General features: G+C 32.5%; 1 protein-coding gene and 1 long non-coding RNA gene across 6 annotated transcripts; one reads left to right on the forward strand and one right to left on the reverse strand.

Annotated features, from left to right (window-relative positions):
* Positions 1–1,082: 1,082 nt before the first annotated feature.
* LOC120265931 lies at positions 1,083–2,172 on the reverse strand. The gene is made up of 5 exons (XR_005537809.1): positions 2,004–2,172; positions 1,892–1,948; positions 1,756–1,830; positions 1,319–1,386; positions 1,083–1,159 (listed from the first exon to the last, which is right to left on the reverse strand). It is a non-coding gene; the product is annotated as an uncharacterized LOC120265931 (long non-coding RNA).
* A 1,216-nt stretch (positions 2,173–3,388) lies between these two features.
* On the forward strand, positions 3,389–17,893 carry LOC120265443. 5 transcript variants are annotated; one of them, XM_039273354.1, is made up of 7 exons: positions 3,389–3,523; positions 5,118–5,281; positions 7,438–7,584; positions 13,098–13,169; positions 15,804–15,869; positions 16,056–16,111; positions 16,607–17,609. In XM_039273354.1, the coding sequence occupies exons 3-7, from the start codon at positions 7,452–7,454 to the stop codon at positions 16,670–16,672; spliced, it is 393 nt and encodes a 130-aa protein (XP_039129288.1). In that variant the 5' UTR covers positions 3,389–3,523; positions 5,118–5,281; positions 7,438–7,451; the 3' UTR covers positions 16,673–17,609. The 5 variants fall into 5 exon arrangements, 3 of the variants coding, with proteins under 3 accessions (XP_039129288.1, XP_039129287.1, XP_039129286.1); XR_005537625.1 differs by lacking the exon at positions 5,118–5,281 and adding an exon at positions 17,752–17,809 and having other exon boundaries at positions 3,395–3,523; positions 16,607–16,730; XR_005537626.1 differs by adding an exon at positions 11,400–11,473 and having other exon boundaries at positions 7,492–7,584; positions 15,804–17,609.
* The last annotated feature ends 9,613 nt before the right edge of the window (positions 17,894–27,506 follow it).

Raw genomic sequence — 27,506 nt, forward strand, 5'->3', positions numbered from 1 at the left:
TAAGCCTTGAACTTTGGAGGACAAGGATGAACATGAACGGAATTACTTGATGATGACTTTATCATCTCCGTTGACTGCAAGAAACCACTTGAAATGAAGACTGGTCCCAAAAACAAGCTGCTGCCAGAAGATTTCATTCCACGATGAGAGTTATTTCTCTTTCTGATTATCTTCCTAGACTTCGCTTGAGGCGTGGTCGGACTCCGAGATTGTTGCAGTTACAATCTCACATTTTTGACAGCTTTCTCCATAAGCTGAAACTCAAAAACAAACACAATTAGCAATCTTATAATTCAAATTACCCAAAAATAAATTATGAGGAAAAACCTTACCCTTTATCAATGCTATCAGAACATGTAGGCAAACGACTCCTTGAAGTTTGTTTCACAACTATATATCTGAAAAATCAGGCTAAGCTATGATAAATGTATAACAATATATAAAAAGTTCAAGCAGGAAAAACTTGATAGCCTCAAAAAGGCACACCTGTGTTTTCGTGGACCTTGACTATAACAGCGTAAAAGATAAATAGCTCGCCAGCTCTTTGAACCTACAAACGCACAACAGTTCATAAAAAATAAATACACAGGCTTTTGTTTATCTGAAATCAGCACAATGGTTTTAGTTTATCTAAAATCTACTTTTGTAGTTTGACACAATGGGCACAGTTATCACTTTATACTTTGCAAAGAACATTTTGCTCACATAAAATTTTTGATATGTCCTGACAGATTTTCTTTTTCTTGCATGAATATGAGCCTTTCAACTTCAAAATTTCACTTTCTCTGTTTGGCATTGGCATATATACATGTATTAACTTGGTCTCAGGTTTACTTAAAAGAGCTGAAGCATGGCATGTACTAAAGTCAGATTTGGCTATTGCATACTTGAAGGGTAAATGTCATATTCAACACATTAAATTGTTACAATGGATTGGTTGTTTTAACATAAATAGTCATATTCATGATTTTTGTACTCTTTTAGGTTTGCGTGAACTTTCTCATCTAGACTTGCTAGATTGCCCTGTGGCTTCTGCTTCGTCGGTAACTATTTCAGGTTTCTATTTCTAATCTAGAGAACATACCATGATACGGTTGCTTTCATGCATAGGACGAAAAGTCTCCGTATCGACTTCATCCTCCACCATTGTTTTGAGCCTCTGAAGTTAAATATGACAAAGTTAAGAACATATAACGAATCAACTATAAACTAGCACATGAAAAATTAGAAGCTTAATACATGCAAAGAAACTAAATATGAATATTTAAATTTTGAAAAATTCATCCATCATTATGTTTTATGAGACAGTAACACATACCGTATTAATTTCATGTGCTTCGAAGTCGATTGCACATGCCATGCACTTTCCAGCATTCTGCTTTCCACCTAAAACATCAAAGGCACATATAACATTCATGTTAGCTTTTTAATGGCAAAAAGATAAAGCTTCCAAATCCATATCAAACAATTATCAATCTTGAAACCCGCCCCTTTTACACAAAAACCATCAAGATAAAATCTTTCACTTCAAGATTGCAGAAAAACCATTAGCCAAATCTTATTTAAAGAAACACATCAAAATAAACTTAAGAAAAAAAACCACCAGCCTCTTTTTGAAAGACATAATTCAAGACACCATACATCTGATGATTTTGATAAAGATACTACTTTCTCCTACAATCCACTTCAAAAACAGAAGACCCTAATTAAAAATGCATCTAAACTATATTTTTTAAAAAGAGAACACACACAAACCTCTTCTTGAAGAAGAAGAAGAAGCGTCATCGTTTTCCTGAAACCATATCTACTCTGTTCTTTCCCCTTTGATATCTACATCGCAAACCAAGAAATTAAATAAGGGAAAGAGAGAAAAAGAAGAGCCGAACGTTACCTCTTCCTGGCTGAATATGGCCCATCACCATCGCGTTCTTTCTCTTTCATGTCCTCTCTGTTTTCATTTTCACAAATGAAAAAGCTAAAACGATAGAGAGAGGAAAAGTTACCTTTTGCTTGAGCGGCGACGGTGAATCGGCTGGAGCCTGCATCGAGATTGGAGCAAGTTCTTGTTCCTCGTCATTTCTGCAAGGGATCTCGAGCGAACTTGGCAGAGGAAAGGAGTGGAGCTAGGCCTCTGGAGAGTAAGAACAGGGAAGAAGAAAGAGAAACAGAGGAAAGGAGTGAAATGGGTCTCTGGAGAGTGGAGAGGGAGAACAGCGAAGGAAAGAGAAAGGGAGAGGAAAAAGAAGGAATGGGAACCAGAGAGAAGATGAATAGAACTTCTTGTTCGTTTAAACTATTATATAGTAATATAACATGAGATCAACGGTCAATATTTGATGGATTCCCGCATAGTTTTAAATATAATAGCGATGGCGAGAGTTCGCTTTTCAGACTTTTTGGAATTTTTTTTTTTATAAATTTTAGAAATTTTAGTATATTTATAAATATATTTTTTTACATAATTTAAATTATAAAAATAAAACTTTTTAATTTTTAAATAAAACCTAAAATTTTATTTTAAAAAGCTATATCCCAATTGAAATAATAACAAATTATATTATATCAATTAACTAGGATTGATGTGAGTAATAAAAATTTGGGTTGATTAAACAAATGATTTTTAATTTAAATTTTAATGTGTGTAAAATGCATATGCTCGAAAAGATTCATCAGAGTGGTATGATATACTACGTATCACATATATACTAATTAGCACTACAGTGAATTAAAAAAATTTTTAAAATATGAAATTCATGATCATATTGCTATCTCACTGACATCATCAACATGCAAATTTTACATAACAAAATAAACGTTATTTTTAAATTATAAAGACCAAATTTCATTATAATAATTAAAACATTCAAGCCAAAATTATTAAGAACCTAGAAACAATTAAATGCAATTTTCTTGATATAATAAAAAGAAAAAGACAAAAATCAACGTAGTTATCACAGATTCGCAATAATAATAATAATAATAATAATAATAATAATAATAATAATAATAAAAATAAACAAAACATCATTTTCAATGTCCTTCTCATTTACCGAGCCACAAAATGAAATAAAAGCAAGCTTTTAATTTAATACTTTAATTAAATTTTGTTCAATAATCTCCAAAACCCCAAGTCTTCACCGTTGCCGATGTGAAAAAGACGTGCAGGACGTTAAATCTCTAGTTTTGCTTCCATTTTACTCTGGTTCCACTGCTTGTCTTCTCTCCATAGCCCTCTGAGTCTCAAACTAGAGAAACCTCAAACCAGTGCTTCCTTCTTCTCTCTCAGACCGGAAGGATGGAGGCCAGGGGCAGGGGCTGCCGATTGAGGAGGAGCTTGGTTCCGTCATCCCGATGAAGAAATCGTTGGGCTGAGGGGCTGAAGCCCCCTGCTAGCCCTTGGTTCCGTCCATGAATTGTTGTAGATTTTGATTTCTGGGATTTGTGATTTGTTTTTGGTGTCCTTGAGAAGAACGCTGTTCTTTTGAAGAGCAAATGAGCAGTCACAAGATGGTCTATTGCGAGAGTAAGGAAATATCTTTGTTTTTCTCATTAGTTATATGATTTTTTTACACATTAGTTCTGTTTAATGATGTTATTTCATCTCAACTTTTGGTATGCTCTGTTGATATATTTAATGTTTCTTGCTTTTATGTTCTTTAATTTTATTTTGCTTTGTGTGTGTGTGTGTGTGTGTGTGTGTGTGTGTGTGTGTGTGTGTGATTTGATTATATTTGGCTGTGTTCTTCTTTTATTGCTGCAAGGTTAGTAAAGATCTTTACTTTCAAGGTTAGTAAAGATGTTTACTTTTGGATTGTTGTTGAGAATTTTTTTCCCCTGTCATGATTTGTAGGGATTTTTCTTCATTAGTGCCACATCTTGATGCTATTTGTCTCATGTTTGGAGCTTTAATGTTCATCGCCTGATTTTTTGTTTTAGAACTTTTTGATGATATTTGGTTATGCTCTTCTCTTCATGCTGCAAGGTTATTTTATATATTAACTTGTAGATTGTTGTAAAGAGATATCTTTGTGTTTCTTATTATTTGTGGGGATTTTTCAATCATAACTGCCATTTCTTGATGTTATTTTTATCTGAATATTACCACATCCCTGTTGAGTTTTTCAAACATCTCGAGGTTCTATGTTATTAATCTGATATATAGCCATCTTGATGGTGTTTGGTTGTGCTCTACTATTCATGCTGAGAGGTTAGCCCTTAACTCTTGAATTGTTAAAATTGCAGAATTAGAGAAATAGAAGTTTTTAGTTTTGATCTTGACTAAGCTGCATTGTTATTCAGTCATTTTTGTTTTATTTTTTTGAGCTAAATGTCCATATGGTGGCTTTTGATTGAAATTTCAGAATCAGAGACTTAAAGCTTAGTTTTCTCTTGATAATGAGGAACTTATATTTTTTCAAATTTGTGAGTATTTGAGTCCAAGTGGCATGATCTAACGCCTAATAAGATGAAGTTCAGATACCTTTGACTAGGCTATTTGTCAGAAAAATTTGATTTGCATATGATCCATTAACCCCTTTGTTTAGTTGTTTGCTTTCTTTTCTTCTTGTTCCTTGGTAATTGATCTGAAAATTTCCAAAATCTCTTATACCAGCATTAAATGGGGTGATACATTCACTTCTCTGTGGTTTAATGGACTAAAAAGTTTTCATTCAATTTTATACCTGATTTACTTTATTGCATTGGTTTGACTTCTTTCCTGATCCTGATCCTGCATGCATTTGGGGCATTCATTTTCATTGCGATTGAATGGTTGCGACTGTGCAAGTCACTGGTGAAATTTTTATTACGGGATTTATTTACTGCAGAATAACATGACTGAGTCTACCTATGTTTTTACTCTAGGTGTCTGTTATTAGTTGCCAAGCATGAAATTAATTGCATTTGTCACAGCTGATTTATTTCTATGGACGACAAAAGGTGATGTTCAAAATGCCTGCTCTATCACTTGCCTTGTAACTTGGATGACAATCGGAGTGGGCAGAGGACAGTGCCCTCATTTTTACAACTCGGTTTTCATAGCTTTACTGAAGTTTGCATCAATATTAGTCTTTTGCCAAATTTTGGTGATATTTCCTTTTGTTCCTTTCTTGATCCAGGAGTGTCCTATAATGTTCTAATTGCATCAAAACAAAATATCCTTGAGCATATAAAGCTTGATTTGCTGCCACCAAATTGTTGTTAGCTAATATTTGATATATTGGTGAGAACACATGACCTCAACCAGGAAAATCTTGAAAATTTCTGAAAGTGCTATTTTTTGGTAAGATCTTTCTATCAATTTATGCCAGCTATTGTACTTAAGATGATTGTTTAATCTTCAGTGTACTAAATCAAATTCTGATTAGCAACTTGGATCTTTTGGTTAGTTGGTACTGGTAATATTGATAAATGAAGCATGAAATATGACCTTTGTCTTTGTTTTCCTGCTCCATGAAGAGAGCAATATTGTGCTTCACAAATTTATTTTACACTACTGTTACTATGAGACTTCTACAACTGCTATATATCTTTATGAACAATTTTTAAATGGCTAGTTTTGAAATTTGAATAAGTTTTGTGGAATGTATGTTTTATTAGCATTTCTTCCAACAACATTTATCACAGCGTTTCCTTGTAAACTAGCATGTTTTACAACCCAAGAGAATGTACAAGATTGTTTGTGTTGATTCAAATATATTTTCATGCTAAAATTAATTTTGTAAACTGGAAGATAGTGTTTTATAGTAAGAAATGCAATATAGTTGGGCCATCAATTTTTATTTGAAGCAGCTTAGCTCTAATTAGTCTTGTTTTCTTCTGAAACAAAGGCCATGAATGAGAAACTTTGTTGTGTTGCTTCATGCAATTAATTCTATTACAGTGCTCAAGTAGATAAAACTAGTTGTAATGCAATCTGACATCTATAAATGCTATCTTCCTTGAAAGTTCATTTGTGCCATGGTTTCTAGGTGTTTTCTGTAATTTTATTCATGAACAGCTAATTTAATTTGGGGGGATACCCAGGACTAAGGGACTCTTGGATGAATGTAATCTCTTCTCAAGGGAACTCCTTGGTGTCACTTGATATCTCTTGCTCTGATGTCACGGATTGTGGATTGTTGCTTCTTAAAGATTGTTTCAACTCTTCGAAAATTAGCATTGAACTATTGTGATCAGGTCTTTGATTGAGGCCTCAGAGTCATGTCCTCTATTCACAAAACCCTTGTAATTTCTTTTTTTCTTACTCTTTTTGCTATTTTTGAACTTTGTAATTATGAATGCAATGAGTTCAGATCCAACATTACTTGGACATTTTGTGTTAAGTCTTTATGACATTTTAATCCACATAAGTTTTTGAAGATGTTAACAAACTCATGTAGTAAAAAAAGTTAAGAAGCCTTTTAATATGATTATTTGAGGAAGGGAAACATTAGCATTTGCATCCATGGAATCAAAATTTTCTAAATATAGAGTAGTTTGGTTGCTGCTGGTGGATGATGTTGCTGCATATTTGGTTTAAACTTCGTTGGTAATATTATTTTAAAGTTATAGTATTAAATTAATTTGTACCACCAATTTGGGGATTTATTTGGAATCCAATACCATAAAATTCTGTGTTTATATAGTGAAAACAACACCAGTATCTGGATCGATGTGTGTACTAATTGTTGCATATGCCACACTCTGTGAAAGATATTACATAGTGTTCTGTTAAAGGAAGTAACATTAACACAAACAGTTATGTAGTTTCCCTTGGCAAGACACCTTGAGCAGTTAAAAATAGTGGGGCTCATTTGCCGTAATATGTCCTTCAACAATGGAATTGTGGATATTTTTCCTGTGCTGCTTTTTTTTCAATTTGTTTTTTTGTTTAACTCTTAAACTACTACTTTGTCAAATTTGTGTTGTTTCTTTCCCTTTATTTTTTCAACCCTTTTACTTGTGGTTATCATAAAATTGATATTTGTTTTTCCTGTCTTAATAGTTGCTACCATTTTCCCATTTAAGTGGCGGGAACATATTCAGTATAATTATTTTGGCTTTCCTGCTTATCATCTTCATATTTCATCTTTGATGTATTGAAGAAAATATATATGCACACATATAAGTTTTGATTTCCAAGTGGAATTTTTATAACTATTTGCTGCTTCACTTATAAACTAATGCTGATTTGGTTATAAACTAGTTCTATTGCTTATTCTTTCACTCTGTTCAAACTTAACTTGGCCCGCCAGAAGATTGCATTTTTTAAAGGGGTTACATGTAGAAATTCTATTTGCTGAAACGATCTTACCTTTTATAAGCTCTAGTATTTTAAAAAGTTGTTTAAATTTGCTGAATTTGCTGTATTTATTGAATGTTAAGTACTACACTAACAGCTCTTGTTATAATAATTAAATGCTACCATCTCATTCTGATACTATTATGCCTGTTCAGGTCTTTCTCAATTGATGTCTCTTAGTATTAATAAGAACAATGGTCTCACTGCAGACGGAATAGAAGCTTTTACCAACTTAAGTAACCTTGTAAATTTGAATCTTGAGAGGTGCTCAAGAATTCATGGGGGAATAATTCATTTGAGAGGTTTGTTTCCTTTTCTCTATTGATATATATATTGCTAAGCTTACCTTGAACTTTCCATCCGCGATATGGTAATGCCATCTGATTAATGTGTGAGACCAGCATATGCATGACATTTAAGCTTTCATTTGGTTTTTGCATATTTTGTTAGAACAGTTGTTTATGGATTAGCTCTTGTACTTTTAACCTTGATTGACATAGCATGGATCACCATGTGCTAATAGCAGACAGGTTGTTAATGCCATTACAAGCTTAAAAACAAGATATGATCAAAAAGCGGTGAAAAATAGCATTAGGACACTGTCCGCTACTCACGTAATTATATTCTGTGATATAAGCACGAGTGAAATGGTGTTATGCACTTGGCAAACAGAGTGCTGAAAATGAGCATAATGTTTCTCTTTAGGGATGATATGAACGTTTTCTTTTTCACTTTTAGAAACCAATATTGCCCTTGCCACAAATTTAAAAATGATCCAGCAACCTGCTAATTCTTTTTGTGAGGCACTAGTGGGAGAATTTATCTTGCAAGCAAAAGAACTACTTAAACTTCATGAAACGCCCTCAATGGTTTATGTGCAAAAAATGGGAAATCCTTATTGGCTGTCTCTGAAGTCATGGAAAGGGATGCTTTTATGTATCATCATTTGTTAAGCTTTTCTTAGAAGATGATGGGTAAATTTTTTTTAATAGTTATAATATTAATTGTTTAAATATTCAATTTTCGTCAATGTGTTAAATATACGTTGCTTATGTTTTGACCCATTCTAATTAAAAATTTAAATTCTTGAATAAATCAGAAACAAGTATATGCATTATAGTCTTCATAATTTTTAATTGTATTAACTAAATTTTTATTTGCTTGATTATACTTTTTAAAAATTCATTCAGAAACAGATTCCCTCACTTGTAGAAGCCCCTTTTTAAAAAGAATGTGGTGCATAATGCCCCATTTTTGTAAATTCTTGAAGCACCTTGGTCTTTTATACTTATGTCTCTAGCAAGATGAGATTGTATGGCCACATTATAGTCATTCAACTTTCTCACCACCTGCCCTGTGTTTTAGTCTATCCATAATTTACCTATCTGTCTATTATGCTTATTACATATGTTGATATGACTTCGCTTACTCTACTATTTTCCCTACAAAGAACTGGTATATATTGAATTGAACCCAATTGGAACATGAATAGTAATTCCCTAAAAATTATTAAATGATGCAGTTTACAATTAAATGAGTCAAAAATTCTCTTTCAACTTTCTTTATTGTTGAGAAGTATGTGGGTTCATCAACAATGAATGAACCAAAATGAAAGATTGTTCTACTTGACTGATGATGGCTTGCTTTACTTCAAATCACGATTCTAATCACCTATATTTTTGTTTCTTGATAACATGATGTGATTGCTTTGGTAACCTTTCAAGACTGAAATAAGGCAATTGTGAAAAATGAGCCCACGATTTTTGTGTGTTAAAGCAAAAGTTAGACTTTTGTGTATTGATGGGTACCACAAAGCGCATCGGTCGTCAAGTAATAAATAAAAATATCATTCACTACGAGGACTTTGTTATTAACTACCAATTTCTTGCAATTAGGGTCATCCAGGAGAATTGATATGTATGTGAGTTGTGGAAATAATAAGTAAAGAAAAACTAAAACTAACAAAAACTAAGGCTATCAATGGCTTAGGTGATTAATTCAAATGCTAAGGCTCCTAGGATTAAGGTTCGCTACAATAATAGATAAAAAGACTTACGTATTGACTCTTTTTTTGGTTATGGTTAATTGTTTTGAAAGTGGAATATCCCATTATACTCACTATTTCCTTTCAAAATATAGCAAGGTATTTAACTTAGAACAACTCTTACTTTCATGGTAATCGAATCTATTTAGATCCTTTAAGTTCTATATATGACATCTAATAATCCTCAAGAAATCATGATATAGGATTACAGGTTCAATTCTAGGGTTTTCAATACCTCAATTCACCTTTTGGTCCTTCCTTTGGTGTCTAAAATCATGCAAATATGAGGGGCCCAACTCATTCACAAGGATTAAGTACCGTAAAATTGAATTGAAAGAAAATAAACATTAATATAAAAATCGAAGTCAATACATTATCAATTATCTAAACATCGGGCTAATCCTAACCTAAGAACAAAAGATCTACTCGCTCACGTTCGATGTATAAGCCAAAAGGTTTAGATCAATCATAGATCAAAACATGAAATAAACCAAAGTAAACGAAAAAAGAAACTCTTGATCCTTCATGCGTGATGTTCTTGTATATCCTTGAATTTTCCTATTGATCTTTGTCGTCTTTCTCCACTATCTGTTACGGTGTTACGGTGCGCTTCGGCCTTTAGGTGCTTTTATACCTTGAACTCTAACCACAATAACCAAATATTCGCCCTTTGAAAACCTTCCATGGTCTTATATAGGATGAAAAAATTAAGGTTTTCTCTCGGGCGGCCATGCATTATGGGTGCGGTGTGCACCACGAGTGGGGCATGGTCCTCTCTGAATTAAGATCCATTGTCCTCTATGCCCATTGTGGTTGACACCGGCTGGTCATATTCCTTGATATTTTTCTTTTGCTTTGTACTCTTTTTATTTCCCCAATATCTTTTTCATTTCATTTCTTCTAGAATGCTTCAAATAATTACATAATTGATAATAAATTCCAATTCTAGGCATATAAAACACCAAAACGGAGTTGTCCGAACCAAAATAAATAATATTCGAACAAAAATATCATCGTTAATGAATGAATTTTACCACATCCTAGGTTAAAATTTTATAAGATTTTTCACTTAACATGTTTTCAATGGTCTGAAGAAGAAATTACTTTTTCATGAAATCAATAAAAGAAATTATTTTAGCCCATTGTTTTGTCTCATTTGCACTTATTTCTTGATTAGAGGTTCTCACAATGTTGTCTGGGTTAATTAATATTAAGGGCTTGCCCTAATTAGAAGTTATGAACCCATAATCACTTGAAAATCTTAAAAAAAATTGATTTATAATTCTATATCTTTGATCAGTTATCTGAAAATAAAATGATTCCTTTATTTACTTTTGGAAATCTTTCATCTTTTCATGTGAGTCATCTTTATTTTTTATTTAGCTCTTCAAATACTACCACAGTCTTCCATACAATGCCTTCCCACCCACACTACCTAATGTAGGAATTGAGTTGCAAGACATTCCTTTTTCTCAAGCAGTCTCAGGCCCAATTGAAGTACTCGTGCAATGATACTAAAGGAGCATTTTAAATAATATTTTGATTTTATTATAGATTATTTTTATGCAAAAATTTCTTGTAAACCTATATAATTTAAATTATAAAGACCAAAAATTATTCCTTGAATGATTTCTTTTGGGAAATTTCTGCAAATATTATCATTATTTAACTCCTAAATAATCCTTTACTTGGTTGTTGATATGCCTAGATTGTGAATTAGATTAGAATATTTCCTCTCATTTTTACATTTCTTACAAACAAGTTTACCTTTTTCAAGCGTAGAAATAAAAATGAGAACCATGGCTCATGAACCCTAGAAATCTTGGGACAATTATCTGTGTAATATTGATCTGGCTCTTGCTTAAAAACTATATTATTGTACCATTAAAGAATGACTTTTGACATTTTTCCTGAATCCATAGCATTTACATTGATGCAAATGTATCTCCTTCAATCATCTACTTGCACTTCAATCTCTTAGAATCTAATTGCAAATTTCAATATATTCACAATTTTTGTATGAAATGTTATTTCATATTCTTATGGAAGTCTCTAATCAAGGTTCTGTTTCAGGTATAACTAAACTTAAGTTTCTTTTATTAAGTACTGTAATAGTGTGACAGATGAAGGCAAGTTGCCTCTTTCAGGTAGCCCCCATTATCTCAATCTTTTTCATATAATCAGTTTACCAGCTCCATGAATACAAATTTTTGCAAGAAATATTATTTAAAAAGAAATAATTCATGAAGTATGCTCTAAATCTCCACCATCATAACTTAAGAAGATATTGCAAATTAGTCATTATTTTAGTGGAATTGCAACTCCTCCTTGAGAGATTGTTTAGTTTGATTCCTTATTTTAATTGTACAATATGAACAGTGCAGTTACAATTCCTTAAGCTGAAATATTGTTAATTAATTATTTAGCAAATTTTGTATTAGAGAATTTCCAAGGTAAGTGATACTTTATATTGCATACAATTTTAAAAACTTAAATATGCTTTTACAAATGTCACTTGGATGATCAGCATAGTTGACATTGCATGTTTTAAATGATGGTTTTAGTGAAGGTTAGACTTACATTAATTTCTATGTTAAAATGGAAAGCTTATAAAAGGTAAGTAGATCAAGAATCATGGAAGAATTCCGTTTTTTAAAGTGCAAATAAAGGATTACTGGTACGTTATTGATGTTTTCCATCCTTGGATGACATCTTTTCAGCCTTGTGGTTGCACCTCCAACTTGTTTAGTTATTCTACATCTAATTGTAGATTTTTTTCACTAAGCAAAATTGCTCCGTAAGTGCCTAAAGATTTCAGCTTCTTTAATTTTATTTCAAAGTCCAGCCATCTACTGATCGGCCTATTGGTTTTTCTTTATCTAAAATCCACTTTTGTTGTTTAACACAATGGTTAGGGTTATCACTTTATAATCTGGAAGGAACATATTGCCCATATAAAGTTTTTGGTTATATCTGACCTTTTTTCTTTTTCTTCCGGAAATCTGCATGCCCACTATCTTCTTTTTTCACTTAAATGAGCCTCTCAACTTCCAACTTTCATTTTCCGTTCAACATTGGCATATATGCATATGTATTGTTAGATTTTATATTTTTGGTACTAGTGGGCCCTATATGAGAACTTTATATAGCTTTAGGGAGTGCTTACACCAAAAGTCTCGAGACTTAGTGGCTCAACCTCTATACACATATATACCCATTACACTTCTATTACACAACCGATGCGTACTATATTTCCAACACCCTCCCTCAAGTTCAATTGGTCAGAACTTGCAGCGACTTGTGCACCGGAGGTCATTTACATATACATCGGACACTACTTGTGTCTCGGAGGTCCCTACCACATGGGTCATACACATGGACTTGTACTGCATCGGTGGCTCCACTATATCTTCTACGATACCATGTTAGATTTTTATATTTTTTGGTACTAGTGGGCTTTCTATATGGGTTCTATATAGGCTTAGGGTCTTACACAAAAAGTCTCAAGACTTAGTGGCTCGACCTCTATACCATATATAAACCCATTACACTTCAATACACTACCGATGTAGTACTTATATTTCCAACATGTATAACTTGGTTCAGGTTTAACAAACTTAAAAGAGCTAAAAGATGTCATGTACTAAAGTCACAAATTTGGGTATTGCATACATGAAGGGTAAATATTTCAAAAATATTTCAACACATTACATTGTTACAATGGATTGGTTGTTTTAACATACCTAGTCTGTGATTTTTGTTCTCTTTTAGGTTTGCATGAACTTTCTCATCTAGACTTGCAAGGATGCCCTGTGATTGCTGCTTCATTTGGAATTATCTCAGGTTTCGATTTATTCTGATATTTTAATTATTGGGAGTTTACTCCTGTTGATTTACCTTTCACTATTTCATGATTCTTTACAACTTATTTTGATCCATTGAAGAAATTTACCATTCAAAAATATATATACTTGGCAAAGGTGCAATATATTAATTCAGACAGTTATAGGTGACTTTTATTAGTTTACATGTAGAAAATGGCACTAATGAATGCATAATAAAGGATCTTCAACTGAGACTATTGAGTATACTGTAGTAATTCTGATTTAATATCCCTTCCATGATACTTGAGTAGCCCTACAATATCACTAGAATAGCAAAGATCATGCTTGACTTGGAGAATTTAAAATGTGAGGTTCATGAATTAATTTGGAGCATAGTTGAAAATTCCTAATTAAACATGTGGTTTTTATTTTTTGTATAACAAAAAAATAAATAAATGAAAAGGACCTTTTTAGATGAATATGAAAAGAAGAAGAGGTTTTTGAAAGCTAGGTAGATATTTGTGAAGAGATTTGTGGAAATTATCATACAAAGGTCATCTATGTTTGACACCTATCTGACACCTATTTTTTCAATTAATCATGGAGCAATAAGTTCTAGTAGAAGATAAAGGTTGCCCATGTGAATTTCATTCATTATCTCCTCTTGGTTCTTGTATGTTTTTTTATGTTGCTTCCACTTCTTTGAATGCTTTTAGTAGGTTAAAACAACTATAGTTTATCGAAGGCTTGAGTAAGGCTTCTAACTTTCCCTCTTTAAGTTTTTGTATATTAAATGCAAACCAAACATATTATCTAGGCTAGATCCAACCCAAAAACTTAAGCTGAGAATAAGAAACCCAGGGTTAGATGTTCAAATTCATATTTTTCAATTTTATTGATGCGGGACTATTAGTCACTCTAGTCCGCTGCTTTTGTGTAAATTTTAGATTTTTTGAAGCTTCTTAATAAATAAAATTATTATATTAAATAAAATTGATATTGAGTGATAATAATAAATAATATGGTAGCCAAACGTGGATCTTCAATTATTTTTGTTTTAAAATTTTATATTTAGATATATGTTTTATTGAACTTATCAATACATAATTAGATATTAATGTAAACATTTATATATATATATATATAAATAACTAGAATATTAATAATTACAATTCATATATGGAAAATGATATGCTTTATTTATTTTTTTAATTTTACCTAACACTTTAAAATAAATTAAATAAAAACAAAAAAATTATAATGTTAAATAAAATTGATGTTGAGTCATAATAATAAATAATATGGGTAGCCAAACATGGATATTCAAATATTTTTCTTTTTAAATTATATATATATTATTGAATTTATCAATACATATATATTATCAATTTTTTAAGATGTTAATGTAAAAATTAGTAATAATAAATAAAAATAATAAAATAAAACGCTGAAAAAATTCAATTGCTCTGTCAAAATCTCTAAAAAAAATCACTGTAGGTTGGGTCGATCGATGAGTTTTCTCTATTTGCTCAATGTCTTCCTCATTGTGGTTTATCTTTCATTATAGGTATTTATTCTTTTTTTTTTTAAGTTTGTTTTATATCTAATTTACTTTTTTAATTTTTTGTGTGATTATTTGTTGTAAAAATATTTGATTTTTGTTGAATAATTGTTGTATATTTGTTAAGTATTTGTTTGATTATTTATTATGAAAATTGTTGTGATTAATTGTTATGAAAATTTTGTATTATTCATTAGATTGTTTGTTGAATAATTGTTGCATTTAATAATTGAATTAATTTGTGAATATGTATAAAGTTGGTTTTTAATTGTATTATTTGTTAATTCAGTGCTTAATTGTTAATTGATTAAATTGATTAATTGCTAATTATGTACATAAGATAGGGTTTTTACACCTGAACCAAAAGTTTTTAGATGGATATATATTTTATATTTTTGAAATATTGATTATTATAATTTGAAGTTTGAATTAGTAGAATTGCTTTATATTTATAAATTTTTTAAAATTTGAATTCAGCACCCTCTTAATTTTGTTTATAATTCCACCCCTACTACATGCTTGGTGAGTAATGATAAGTGTTGAAAAGGTCATGGGGATTCTTTTAAGGATTTAACTTTGTTCAATTGGTTTACTCAGAAATGGATGCAAACTAAGTACTTTCTAGTGTAAGGATATCTGAGTTGTTTACTAAGGTGTAAGACCATCAATGTGTCGAATACTATATCTAGCTCACATTGTTTTTTATTTTAGTTCTATTTGTAAGTTTGTATGCCCCATTTATTGGTTTGGTTTGCCTTTTTTCTTATTTTCCGTTTCTTATTCCTAGCTTCATTTTCCTGCTCTGTTTGTCATTTTGGTTACTTTCCTTTTTCTTTTTACTTAATTAGTTTTTTCTTTTGTCTTTGGATTTTCTAATTCAGCTTCTTTTCTCCTCTAAGAAATTTTAGATTCACTAGTGGCAAAGTTTGCTTAGCAAATTTAATTTTAGATGATGGCATCATGGTTAAACTTAAAGATGGATCCAGATTTACGTCTTCAAGTTTTCACCTATAGGCCTAACAAGATAAGCTTACTGGCATCCTTTTCTCTACTACTCATGCGATTTTCAGCTGTCAAATTTGTTAACTGCAGGGTTAATTGAGACCTTGAATTTGGATCCTTGCAAAATTAGTTGTGAAGGTCTGTTGAACATCAAAGGTGAGTGTAACAATTCCACATTAAGGTTAGCAATATGTTAGGTGCGTTCAAATTTCTTCATTTGCTCCAGTCTCCATTTTGTGCATATCTTGAGCTCGATATCCATCACTGAATAGTGTGACAACTATCATAATTATCCTGAGAATCTGCAAGTCCTTCTTTGCATGCTTCCATCTGTTGTTGCAGGACTGACATCATTGAGAACTTTGGAATTGTCAGAAACTGGAGTGAAAAGCGAAGTGGTCAGTCATCTTTCTGGTTTGCCCTTTCATTGAATTTCACATACAAAAAATACATAATTCATATGTATCATTCTTTGAGGTTGACTTATATGTAGTGAACAATCGCGTGCCATTTCAGTTTGTAGAGTTTGCTATTCATTGCGTTAGTTTTGTAGGATTGCCATTCTCACTAGTATTTCATTGCTTTGATGATTTTGTGATTATCCTGTCCCTACTATGAATATCAGTCCAAGTTGTATTGTACATATAACAACTTGATCACAATTTCTGATAAAGTTGAACAGTTTTTTTTTCATTTAAAGATGTTTTCTTCTATGGGAATTAATGCTCTGAAAGTTACAACAGTCTAGAATTCATTATACCTATTACTAAAAGTTATACAGGCCCTTAGCAATAGGAGGGATTGGTGAAGGTTTGTTTTGATGATTACCAAATGAATGAGAGCTAATTTATATTCTATTAAATCTTGAATTTGGTGCATTCATATTGTTATAGGCAGTCATTATAACTAAGGCTAAGGCTGACCCTTTTAGTGGTCAACTAAGAAAAAGAGGTGGTTAAAGAATGTCTTCTTTCAGAAGAATTTGGCATGGATGATAACTTTGGAAATAAAAAGCTAGTAAGTACCTCTAGTACCTTATGTTTTTCTGTTATTGTCCTGTTTTTATTATTGTTTCAAGCTTCAAGGTGCAATAACAGTAACTTAAGTCTTAAGAGATACCAGTTTCAATATATTTTTTACTTAAGCTGTGAATCTAGTTTTAATATCCATTTATGCATGTGAAGAAGATAATGCTTTTAGAACTTCTGTTTGGTTATGGTTTATTAGAGATATATCATTTAACAAATGCGAATTGTGATGTATATTTTGCGAAATTATACTTATGTTTGTGGAAATATTGAATTGTTTGGTATTATTACTTCATTCAGCCATATTTGTGAAAATTAAACTTCCAGTATTATAGTGTGAGCCATAAGTTCTGTTGCTTGCTTGAATAATACATTGTGTTAGCTGCTTAAGTCATCAATCCAGTAGTTATTCATGCTCCTAGTTTCATTATTGTCTTCTTCTTCTTCTTCTTTTTAATCAATAAATGATGTATCTGTTCGATCATAGCATTGAGGAAAACACATTGACTAGTCATTTTCAAAAAGACATCAGCACATAGGGAAATTAGGGTCAGCAGATGATGGCAACATTGCACAACCACCATTCTGTATTGTTCGCGCACTTCAACAGGTTGCTAAATACAATGTAAGGATCTCCAGTAAGTAAAACGAACCAATTGCTTGAAAGGAGTTTGGCTGTTGGTTCATTTTTCCTTTCCTTTCTGAAAACCTGAAGATAGGTCTTTGATATGTTGTTTATGACAATTTTCCTTTTAGTCAATGATGCAGCTTTATAATATGCTGTTCACTTGGTTCCATAAATTGTCAAATTCAATGTATTTGAAGATAGCACTTGTATGATTAGCCTGATTTATTTGCTTTGTGTAGAATGTGCCGTGCATATTTTTCTTCATTATATCAAAAACGCGTTGAATTTATTGTAGTTATTATGTAATTAAACACTTCTTCATTCTGAGCCATGTATCACTTATTCATACTGGTCATTATCATTACATTTTCATTATTCTCAGGCTAAGAAGCATGGACATGGATATGGTGACATGATACGACACGACACGGACATGGTGACATGGTAGTTTCTAAAAATTAAGGACACTGGTACGACAGGACACGACTATAAAAAAATATTATTTATTTATATAAAATATTTATTATAAATATAAATCTATATAGTTTTCATGTAATATGTTATATATTTACTTATAGATTAATTTGGTGATCTTGTGTATTAGGAAGTAATTAGGAAATATACATGAATAATTTAGAAAAATCATTTAGAAAGCATATGAGTGTCTCAAGGTGTCCACGGTATGTCCGAGCATCCGTATCCGACACGGATACGTCAAGTTCCTTTGAGTGTCCGCGCTTCATAGTTCTCAGGTTTACACAATTTGGAGAATCTTGATCTGTCTTTCACTTTAGTCAATGGTAATAGTTTAGTGGCATTTTTTTTTTAAAAGAACTTCTCAATTGAGAAGCTGATAATATTAAAAGGACAAGGCAGAGCCAATACAACCAGAACTAACCAACAAACAAGAACACAGACGAAGAAGAAAATTAAAATACAAATCCAAGCTTTTTAAAAGATCTCATAATCCAATAGGGTAATTCCCTGCCATCAAGGAAAAGATTGAGATGGTAATAGTTAAAACCAATGGAAGCTAGATTAACTACAGGAATCATCCACGCAGATGGAATGGTGTGAATCTTTGGGCTGCCGAACATGTCCAGTAAGAACTTAACATTGGAGATTTGAGGACGACACCGCCAGAAGACAGACTGATCCGGGTTCAAAATAATTTTACTGAGATCAAAATGGTCACTGAAAATATGTTTGATGTGAGTATTGAAATCCAGTGAGATCTGTAGGGCGACTTCAAGAGCAAAAAGGACATCCAAGGAATTGACAAGTTGGGACTGGGATAAACACCCTGCAAAAGAGATCACGTAATTAGAACTAGATAAGAAAAAACCAATGGATCTTACCTATGTGGAATTGTTGACGGAAGCATGAATGAAGAGGAAATGGTCATCAGAGCTGGTAAAGTTGTTGATGAGGAGATTCTTCCCAAAAGGAACAGAAGACCAACATTCAAATTCACGAACATGGGCAATGGCCTTGTGAACAACAATAGAATGATTCGGGCTATGATTCTTAAAAATAATGTTACAATGAGAAACCCAAATGAACCAAGCGCCCGCGGCGATGATTGCCAGAGTATGTTGAGAATAATTGCAATCAGTTAACCAAAAGCCAGAGGAGAACTTTTCCGGAAATGAGATGCATTGGTTATCCATGGTGTTAATCAAGGCCCCAGTACATCGCAGAGCATGAGGGCAATGATAAAAATAAATGATTAATAGTTTTTGTGGTGGAGATTATAGAAAACATAGGGATTGTCGGGACCAATATTCATACTCAACGAAAATGCATAAGTGGGAAGCCGCCTTTTAAAGCACATCCAAATAAAATTTTTCAACCTAGGAGTGATAGGAATACGCCAAATAAGTTGCCAACCAGTCCAGTCATCAGAAAATGAATTAAGACGATTAAGATGATGGTAGAAAGCCGTGGCAATTCTAGAGCAATTAGATTTAGGATCCCAAACCCAGTGAGAGTCAGAATTGAAATCAATGTTTGGCAAACTAGGATTAGGATCCTTTGAAAAAGCACCAAATAGAGCATTCCGAGAAAATAAATCCCAGTGATCATTCAAAATAAGATTGGATATGATGATATGCTCAAAATCCATTTCCATATTGATGAAAGTAGGCTTGAGAGCTACTGGGATATTGAAGATCCATGGATCCCATAAGAAAGAGCTTTGATAGGGGTTAACAGTATTAATTTTACAGTGATGCTTGATAAAATTAGCAGATTTATAAAGGCCTCTAAAAAACCAGGAACATTTGGGAGGAATAGGTTGGTGCCAAAGGTTCAACTTGCCATATTTAAAGTTGATAATGTCCACCCAAAAAACCAAATCATTGTTCAGGTATTGGAAAATAAGTTTAGACATGAGCGAATGCTTGGCTATAGAGATGTTTGTGATACCTAAGCCCCCCTCAGACTTACCTTCAGTGATAGTTTTCCAATTCACATAATGGATTCCCTTTCCATTGCTGCTCTTACTCCAAAAGAACTTTCTAACGATTTTAGAGATATCAGAAAGGATGGTAGCAGGGACGGGATTTACAGACATGGTATAAACAGGAACAGAAAGGAGAACAAAATTGATCAGGATACATTTAGCAGCAGGAGACAAGTGAAAATTAGCCCATCTACTAGCAATATGCTGGATCTTGTTCACCATGGGAATAAAGGTTTGAACTGCTAACTGCTTGGGAGAAATAAGGATGCCTAAATAAAAAAAGAGGAAAGCAGCCTGACTGAGGTTTAAGAGACAATAAATTCTCTTAGAAATATGGGAATTGAGCCAAGTGGGAAAATATATTTTAGACTTAAGAAGATTGGGGCGCTGACCGGTAAGATTAGAGTAGATAGAAAGACAAAAGGATATTACGAGCAATCGGACGAGAAGCCTGAGAGATAAGAATTAAATCATCCACAAACATTAGATGATTGAAATTGTTATGGAGGTTACGGTTGAAACCAGGTATCAGATTGCTATGGAGAGAAAAGTTAAGCATAGCAGTAAGAACTTGGGAAACCAGGATGAAAAGATAGGAAGAGATCGGGTTACCCTGCCGGACACCACGAGAAGAAGAAAACCAGGGGGAAGATTTACCATTGATTAGTAGAATGAAGACAAGCTGAAATCCAAGAAATCCAAATTGAGGGAAAATTCATTTTAGACAGAACAACAAGAATTGCACTCCAATTTAAAGTATTGTAAGCCTTTTCGTTGTCAAGTTTAATAATCATCCTAGGGGGGCTATTGGTATCATTCTCAATAGAGTGGGCAACCTCCTGAACAGCGATAATGTTATCAAATGGGCAACGATTAAGCACAAAGCCAGCTTGCTCTCTACCAATAAGGGAAGGAATGACTCTCTTAAGATGATTAGCCAGCAATTTAGAGATGATCTTAAAGAAAACATTACACAAAGAAATGGGTCTAAAGTCCGACACATTTGGGACTATCCTTTTTAGGAATAAAAGTAATAAAGGTTTTACTCCAAAAAGTAGGCATAAAGGAGTTTTTAAAGAAAAAATGGATAGCCTTAAACAAACGATCGCCGATAACGGGCCAAAAATTCAGATAAAATTCAATGTTAAATCCATCAGGACCAGGATACTTACCTGGAGGAAGGTCAAGAAGTGTTGGGTAGACCTCATCCATGGTAACATCCTGAATAAGAATAGGATGATCATTATCGGAAAGTCTGGGAAGGTCAGAGGGCAACTCATCGACGATGTTCCTATCCGTCTTAAAAGGATCTTTCCAAAGATTTTTGTAGAAGCACAAAAAATCATTCTCAATGACTGCTAGATCACTAAAAACAACACCATTATGATCTTCAATTTGAGAAATGAAATTAGAAAAAGAACGAGAGCGAGTAATGGAGTGAAAAAACTCAGAATTACGGTCTCCATCGTGAATCCAGTGAAGATGAGAATGTTGTGCCCACTTGGTGGATCTCTAACGTTGCAAGGCAAAGAGTTTAGCGTAGAGCTCTATCAGGATGCGGTGGGAAGCGGGATCAGAATCAGAAGCCTCTAAAACAAAAATTTTAGTTTTGGTAGAGGCAATTGAAGAATCTAAATCATTAAGCCCAATACGACTCCAAACTAAAAGATTCGAATGAGACCGAGAAAGAAGATGACTTAACACATGCATGGGGTTGCCATGAGGAAAAAAATTCCAAGCCTTATGCACAGCGTCATGGCACCCCAAAAAATCCAACCAAAGATTTTCAAATCTGAAAACTTTCTTATTACGAGAATAAAGAAAACTAGCTGTGAGAAAAAGAGGGGTATGATCGGAGAAAGAACGGGGAAGATGATTGAGAGTATAGGACTAAAAAGTATTAGTCCATTCCAAGTTTACCAGGCACCGATCAAGTCTAGCCCAACGACGAGCTGGGCCAAACTGATTATTGCACCAGGTAAAGGGAGGACTAGTAAATTTTAAATCCAGGAGATTATTTTTATTGACAAAATCGAGGAAAAAGAAAGTTTTATGACCGTAATACAAGAAGGAACCACCCTTGATCTCCGACCAAGAGAATGGAATTGAAATCTCCTAGGAGGAGCCAGGGGTTCCAAGAGGGGCAATTTTAGACGACTCTTCCCAAAGTAAACGCCGAAAGCGCCACAATCGAGAAGAATTATAAACAACCGAAACAATATAATTCTTATTACTAAAAGAGGTAATGACAATATGAAGAGCTCGTCGAGAAAAAAAGCGAGAGGAGTGACTTTACCAATACAGGAATACCAAAGGATAATGATACCACCTGAAAAACCACGGCTAAAATGGCCGCCCACTCCCAATGCCTAGGGAGCTTTACGTGAAAACAATCAAGACGACTAGAATCAGCTGAGTTTCCACAAGGCAAACAAGGATCGGCTTAAGGTTTCTAATGAGTCTCGAAAACTCGAGAAGAAGTATCCCGTACGGAGATACCCCTCAGGCCCAACAAATTATTTTAGTGTAATTCATAAGAGATAGTAAGGGAATGAAATAAATGAAATTAATACTTCCATAAGGAAAAGACAAGAAATGAGAAAGGGGATCAAGGGTGAGATCCACAAGATTCAACCCCTCGCTCTTTTTGCGAGTGCCGATGTGTAAGAGCCTTTTTCTAACAAGAGCATCTCTTCCGATTTCCTCCCGATCATCGAACGAGTGTCATGGAGTCGCTGTGTTCTTCCACTTTATCCCAGCATCTCTTAAGTCACTTAAGTCACTTAGTCCGGAATTGGCATTATCCACATTTACATCCCTTAAGTCACTCAATCTAGAATTTCTTGAGATTTCAGATGAAGGCCTGCGTTTTTCTTTCAAGCACATCTACAAATATTACCATGCTTGACTCATGTTAACATGTAGATGTCTGTTCCGATCATTTACTCGTGGTAAAATATCTTCTCTTCTATTGTGGTTCTTCCAGGCTATAATGCTCAGATTTATGGTGATACAACTACAAGTTTTACAATAATTAATTAACAAAAAATTTTAAATTAAAAATTTTAAATAATAAACTACATTTAGATTTTCTTTATACCAATAAGTAAAATTTATGAAAAATAATTAAAATTAATTAATATATCAAAATAAATATTAAAAATTTAGATTTTTTTTTTTTATGATTTTGACTCAGCGGAAGTTTAGAATAAACTCTCTAATTTATTTAATAAAAATTAAATTTATTTAGATTTTATTTTAACAAATACCTATGTGAGATGTTTTGTGTATCTTTCCCATACTACTAAACTTATGATAAAATGATATATTTAAAATTTGTGAATAAAACTCAACAAAATAAAAAAATTTAACATGTAATAATATAAAACCTACAAAAAGCTCTTATTTATAATTAGAAGACATAAATATTATATTAATTTTTGGATAAACAAATGCATGAAAAAAAGCCATTACATAATGGAATTTTTTAAAAAGATAGTTGGAGACGATATGACTAATTAAGCATCAAAGTAAAATATCTAATATATTACTCGTATTATTTTTAAAATTTAAAAATTAATTAAGATTAAATTACATTGATTAAATATTAAATTTATTTATTTTTGCATTATGATAATTATTGGTAGTCTTTCAAATTTTAGTTTTTAAAATTATTATTAAAAAAACAAAAGGCCTAAAGTAATTGCTTCATTGGCCATACTCTTGTTGATGTTGTTTTGATTTATAATTGTAAAAATATAGATAATATTTTAGATTAAAAAAATCTCATTTACAAGACATATGTAATTTAGTAATTTATCACAATTCATTTAAATAATTTTTATAAATTATTTATAGTTAAGTTTTTATTAATTACAAAATAAATTGATATTTAAATATTTTTGAAAAATAATAACTTTCACTTAAATTTCTATTTAAATTAATCACAATTTAAAAAAATTAAGCTATTACTAAATCAAAGTTTTATTATTTCTTAAATCCCTAAATTAATACACATTTATCCATTATACATATGTTTACAATTTTTTTCAAAATATTTAAATCTAGAAAACTCAACAAAAACATCTAATAAAAGAGAGATAAATAAATAAATAAATAAATCATTCAACTGAATAAATAAATAAATAAAAATAATGAAAATATAAAAATAGAAAAAAATTTATAAAGATATAAAAAAATTTTTAAAAATATATTACTTTGAAAGGGATGGGACGGAAGGGGAGGGCCGGAGATGGAGGGGGAAGGGGAGGGGAAGGGCCTGGCTAGAAAAGGGGGCAGGGGAGAAGGAACCGGATGGGTCAACAGACCGGCCAGTGACATGGGGGAGCGGCCGCCCCCACTACCCCCTGTTGCTCAGCCCCTGCATGCAGGTCTCATTGGATTGACTCATCTGTACTTATTTGGTTGCAAAATTTATGATTATGCATTGGAAAACTAAAATTGTTCTTTTTTTTTAAACGCTATACTATTTTACTAGTTTTGTTTCAGACACTTGTCCATTTGTTTAGACACTTTATAGTCGTCGTGGTTTTTATGTTATATGATTGTGTTAGTTAGTTTAATCTGTATATCATATTCATATCTATGTAAATCCTCAAAATAAAGAGTAAAAAAACTTAACAATATAACATGTTCAGTGTTGCACAACCAGTACTTTATTCTCAGTTAAAGTGCCCCATATCTGTGAAATTTCTAGGCCAAAACTGCCTGACTTTTCATCAGAAATTTGATAATCCATGAATTTCTCAGCTTTTGGCAATACATTTCTCTTGCTGGATATGATTCTAGGTGGGTGTTCAGTAATAGCAGGAAGAAGAGTTTGGAATGTGAAGTTGTAGTAACATAATTAGTGTAATTAGTTATGTTGTTTAAGAACATTTATTCTAGTTTTATCCTAATTCCAATTTATCTCTTTGGTTGTCTATTCTAGAATAAGTCTGGATAACATGGTTTATTATTGTTACCGATACATAGATCCTTACCAAAGTTTGTCTTTTAAGTGGTTATAATTGATGCACTTGATTTTTGAACTTTGTGCTACATTTGCAGAAGTTACATACTTTTTAAGGCTTCATTGAGGTAACTCGATAAACTGGTTCAATACATACCTTGATATGTTACAGAATCAGATTGTGTAAGTAAAGTTTAGTCACTAGTTCGTACATTCGTGCAGGTGAAGTTTATATATTAAAAATCATGTCATTCTATTATATAATCATATTATTAGATTGAGCCACTTTAATGTCGTTCTCTGCCAATGCCCCAAAAACATACTGTTTCGGCTTTTGTTGTCTTAGACATTGTGGAATTTTCTGTGAACACTTCAGAAATTGGTGGTGATCTTAATTTTATTGCTTCTCAACCATTACTCATTTTTTTAATGCTTAAATATGATGAACAAGTTTAAAAAATCTGCAGTCCCTTGAGATATGCAATGGGGTTCTTACTGATGGCAACATAAACAGCAACAAAAGCCTTACCTTGCTTAAACTGTTAAATCTGTCTTATTAACTTTGAACTCACAGATATGACATTGGAAAATATTTCTGGTATGGCAATAAATACTACAAAAAAAATTCAATTTAGAAACAATATTTTCGTTTCTAATCCGTTGCTAATTCATTTTAGAAATGGATTAGAAACAGAAATTTTCTGTATCTAAAAAACTTAGTTAATTTTTTTAACAACGAAACTAATAGTCTGTTACAAAATCAGAAACGGATTAGCAACGGAATTAAATTTGAAGCAAATTTTGGAAACGGATTGAATTCCGTTGCTAATCCGTTTATGATATTTCAACAGAATTAACTTAGTTAATTTTTTTAACAACGAAACTAATAGTCTGTTTCAAAATCAGAAACGGATTAGCAACGGAATTAAATCTGAAGCAAATTTTGGAAACGGATTGAATTCCGTTGCTAATCCGTTTATGATATTTCAACAGAATTAAATCCGTTTCTAAATAGAGACTAGAGCATAAACTATTTTTGGTTTTCTGATGCTTATCTGGCTCCCTTATCTTGTACTTCGCTACCTCTGCTGGATTGATTGCCTTGTGTTTGCTGAATGTTTCATATTCTGTCATAATTGATGCTGGTCTGTGACATCTTACACCATTGAGGAGTTTGAGATCACTTTATTTGGAGTTCACCTATGTGACTGCGTTTGCGCTAAGGAGACTTCAAGCTCATGTTCTTGTTGGAGATGTGACTGAAGATGCAAGGCTGACAGAAGGTAAGGAGAAGCAGCGGTGATGGAGTCAAGGCATGGGAGGAGGACATGGTGATACTGCAAAGTTGTATGGTGTTTAGGAATGGAGATGATGAACGAGTATCGCTCTGACCAAGGAAAGCTTGGCGAGAATGGGAGCTGAAAAGTACCAGTCAAGGGTGTTCAATTAAGCTAAGTATATTTTGACTATGTTAACTATTAAAATCTTAGTCAATCTTTTGGTGTTTGCATCTGGCCAATGAGTGAGTTAAGTTAGATTATGTTATGGCCAATAGAAGTTAAGTTAAGGTTGCTGGCCAATAGCTTTGCTACTTTATGTTCCCTTGTCTCTTTACTTTTCATATATAATATTGGATGAGTGCTGGACGCTCATTGGTTGGCTAATCTCCTTTGAATAATCTTCTTCTCCTTCTTTGCATTGACCAGAGAACAACCACGGAGGCATTATCATAAACACTTGTGATATACTTGATCATCTTTCATCGTTCCCGTGTTTTCCTTTCTCCGGTGACTCTCCGATCCTCATCAGTTCTTCCTAATCTGGTAATTTTTCAACCACGCTAATGTGATGTTCTGATCAAGAAAACCCAGTAATAAACTGCAGATATGGATGCAATCTTGCTAATAATTTGTTAATATGGCTTAGGATTTGGGTTGGTTTGTCTGAAGAGTGTCTTAGGTCTTGTTTGTTGTATGTGAACCAATGAAAAGAGAATGAGTGTCGATATATGTTTCCTTCATACATAGAAATGCCAGTAATTTTGTCAATATTCTTTTCAATTGTCATGTTGCATCCTGGTAAAATCTTAAGACTTTGTGTTGTAATTGTTTGAGGGAAGAAACAAATATACGGAAACTTATTGGTAGCTTATGATCATAAAACTACAGTGTCAAGTGGCATAATGTTGTGACTAAATGAACAATTTCATATATTTTCTCCAGTTCTTGTTTATTCATTTTTTTTTTTGCTAAGAACTCTATTGAGAAAGACATTCGACGATAGGGTAAATTCATTTTTATTATTGCGTATCGTATTTTGTTGTCTTCACACGTGAAAATGCACTTTGGTAACATAACTCTTACCTTTGAATTCATATTACATTCTTATATAAATGGTGAACTTGCTAATAAATTTATCTATAAAGGTTTTTTTTTTCTTGTTTTTACAAACTAGGATTTTTTTTCTTGGCTCTAAAATTCTGCAAGTTATTAAATTAATTATAAGAAAAAAAATCTTAAATAGGTACCCTTTTTGGGTGTCTAAATAGAAATATGAAATTTGAGTCTTTGAGGAATACCAAAAAAAAAGAAATATATATATATATATATATAACTATGATTAGTTAGCAAATACACAAAAACTAAACAATGGCCAAATGAATTGTTGAAGTTTAAGCTCCTGTGAAAAGGTTTACCATCTA

Source organism: Dioscorea cayenensis, chromosome 7 (assembly GCF_009730915.1).
Source record: "Dioscorea cayenensis subsp. rotundata cultivar TDr96_F1 chromosome 7, TDr96_F1_v2_PseudoChromosome.rev07_lg8_w22 25.fasta, whole genome shotgun sequence".
Lineage (NCBI taxonomy): Eukaryota > Viridiplantae > Streptophyta > Magnoliopsida > Dioscoreales > Dioscoreaceae > Dioscorea > Dioscorea cayenensis.

What these genes read in the sequence shown, in the direction of transcription:
- LOC120265443 (XM_039273353.1), top strand. Translation starts at nt 3,493, where the DNA reads ATGAGCAGTCACAAGATGGTCTATTGCGAGA. An exon ending in TTCATTTGGAATTATCTCAG is followed by an intron (nt 13,170 to 15,803) that starts GTTTCGATTTAT and finishes TGTTAACTGCAG; the next exon opens with GGTTAATTGAGACCTTGAAT. An exon ending in CTGGAGTGAAAAGCGAAGTG is followed by an intron (nt 16,112 to 17,751) that starts GTCAGTCATCTT and finishes CATTATTCTCAG; the next exon opens with GCTAAGAAGCATGGACATGG.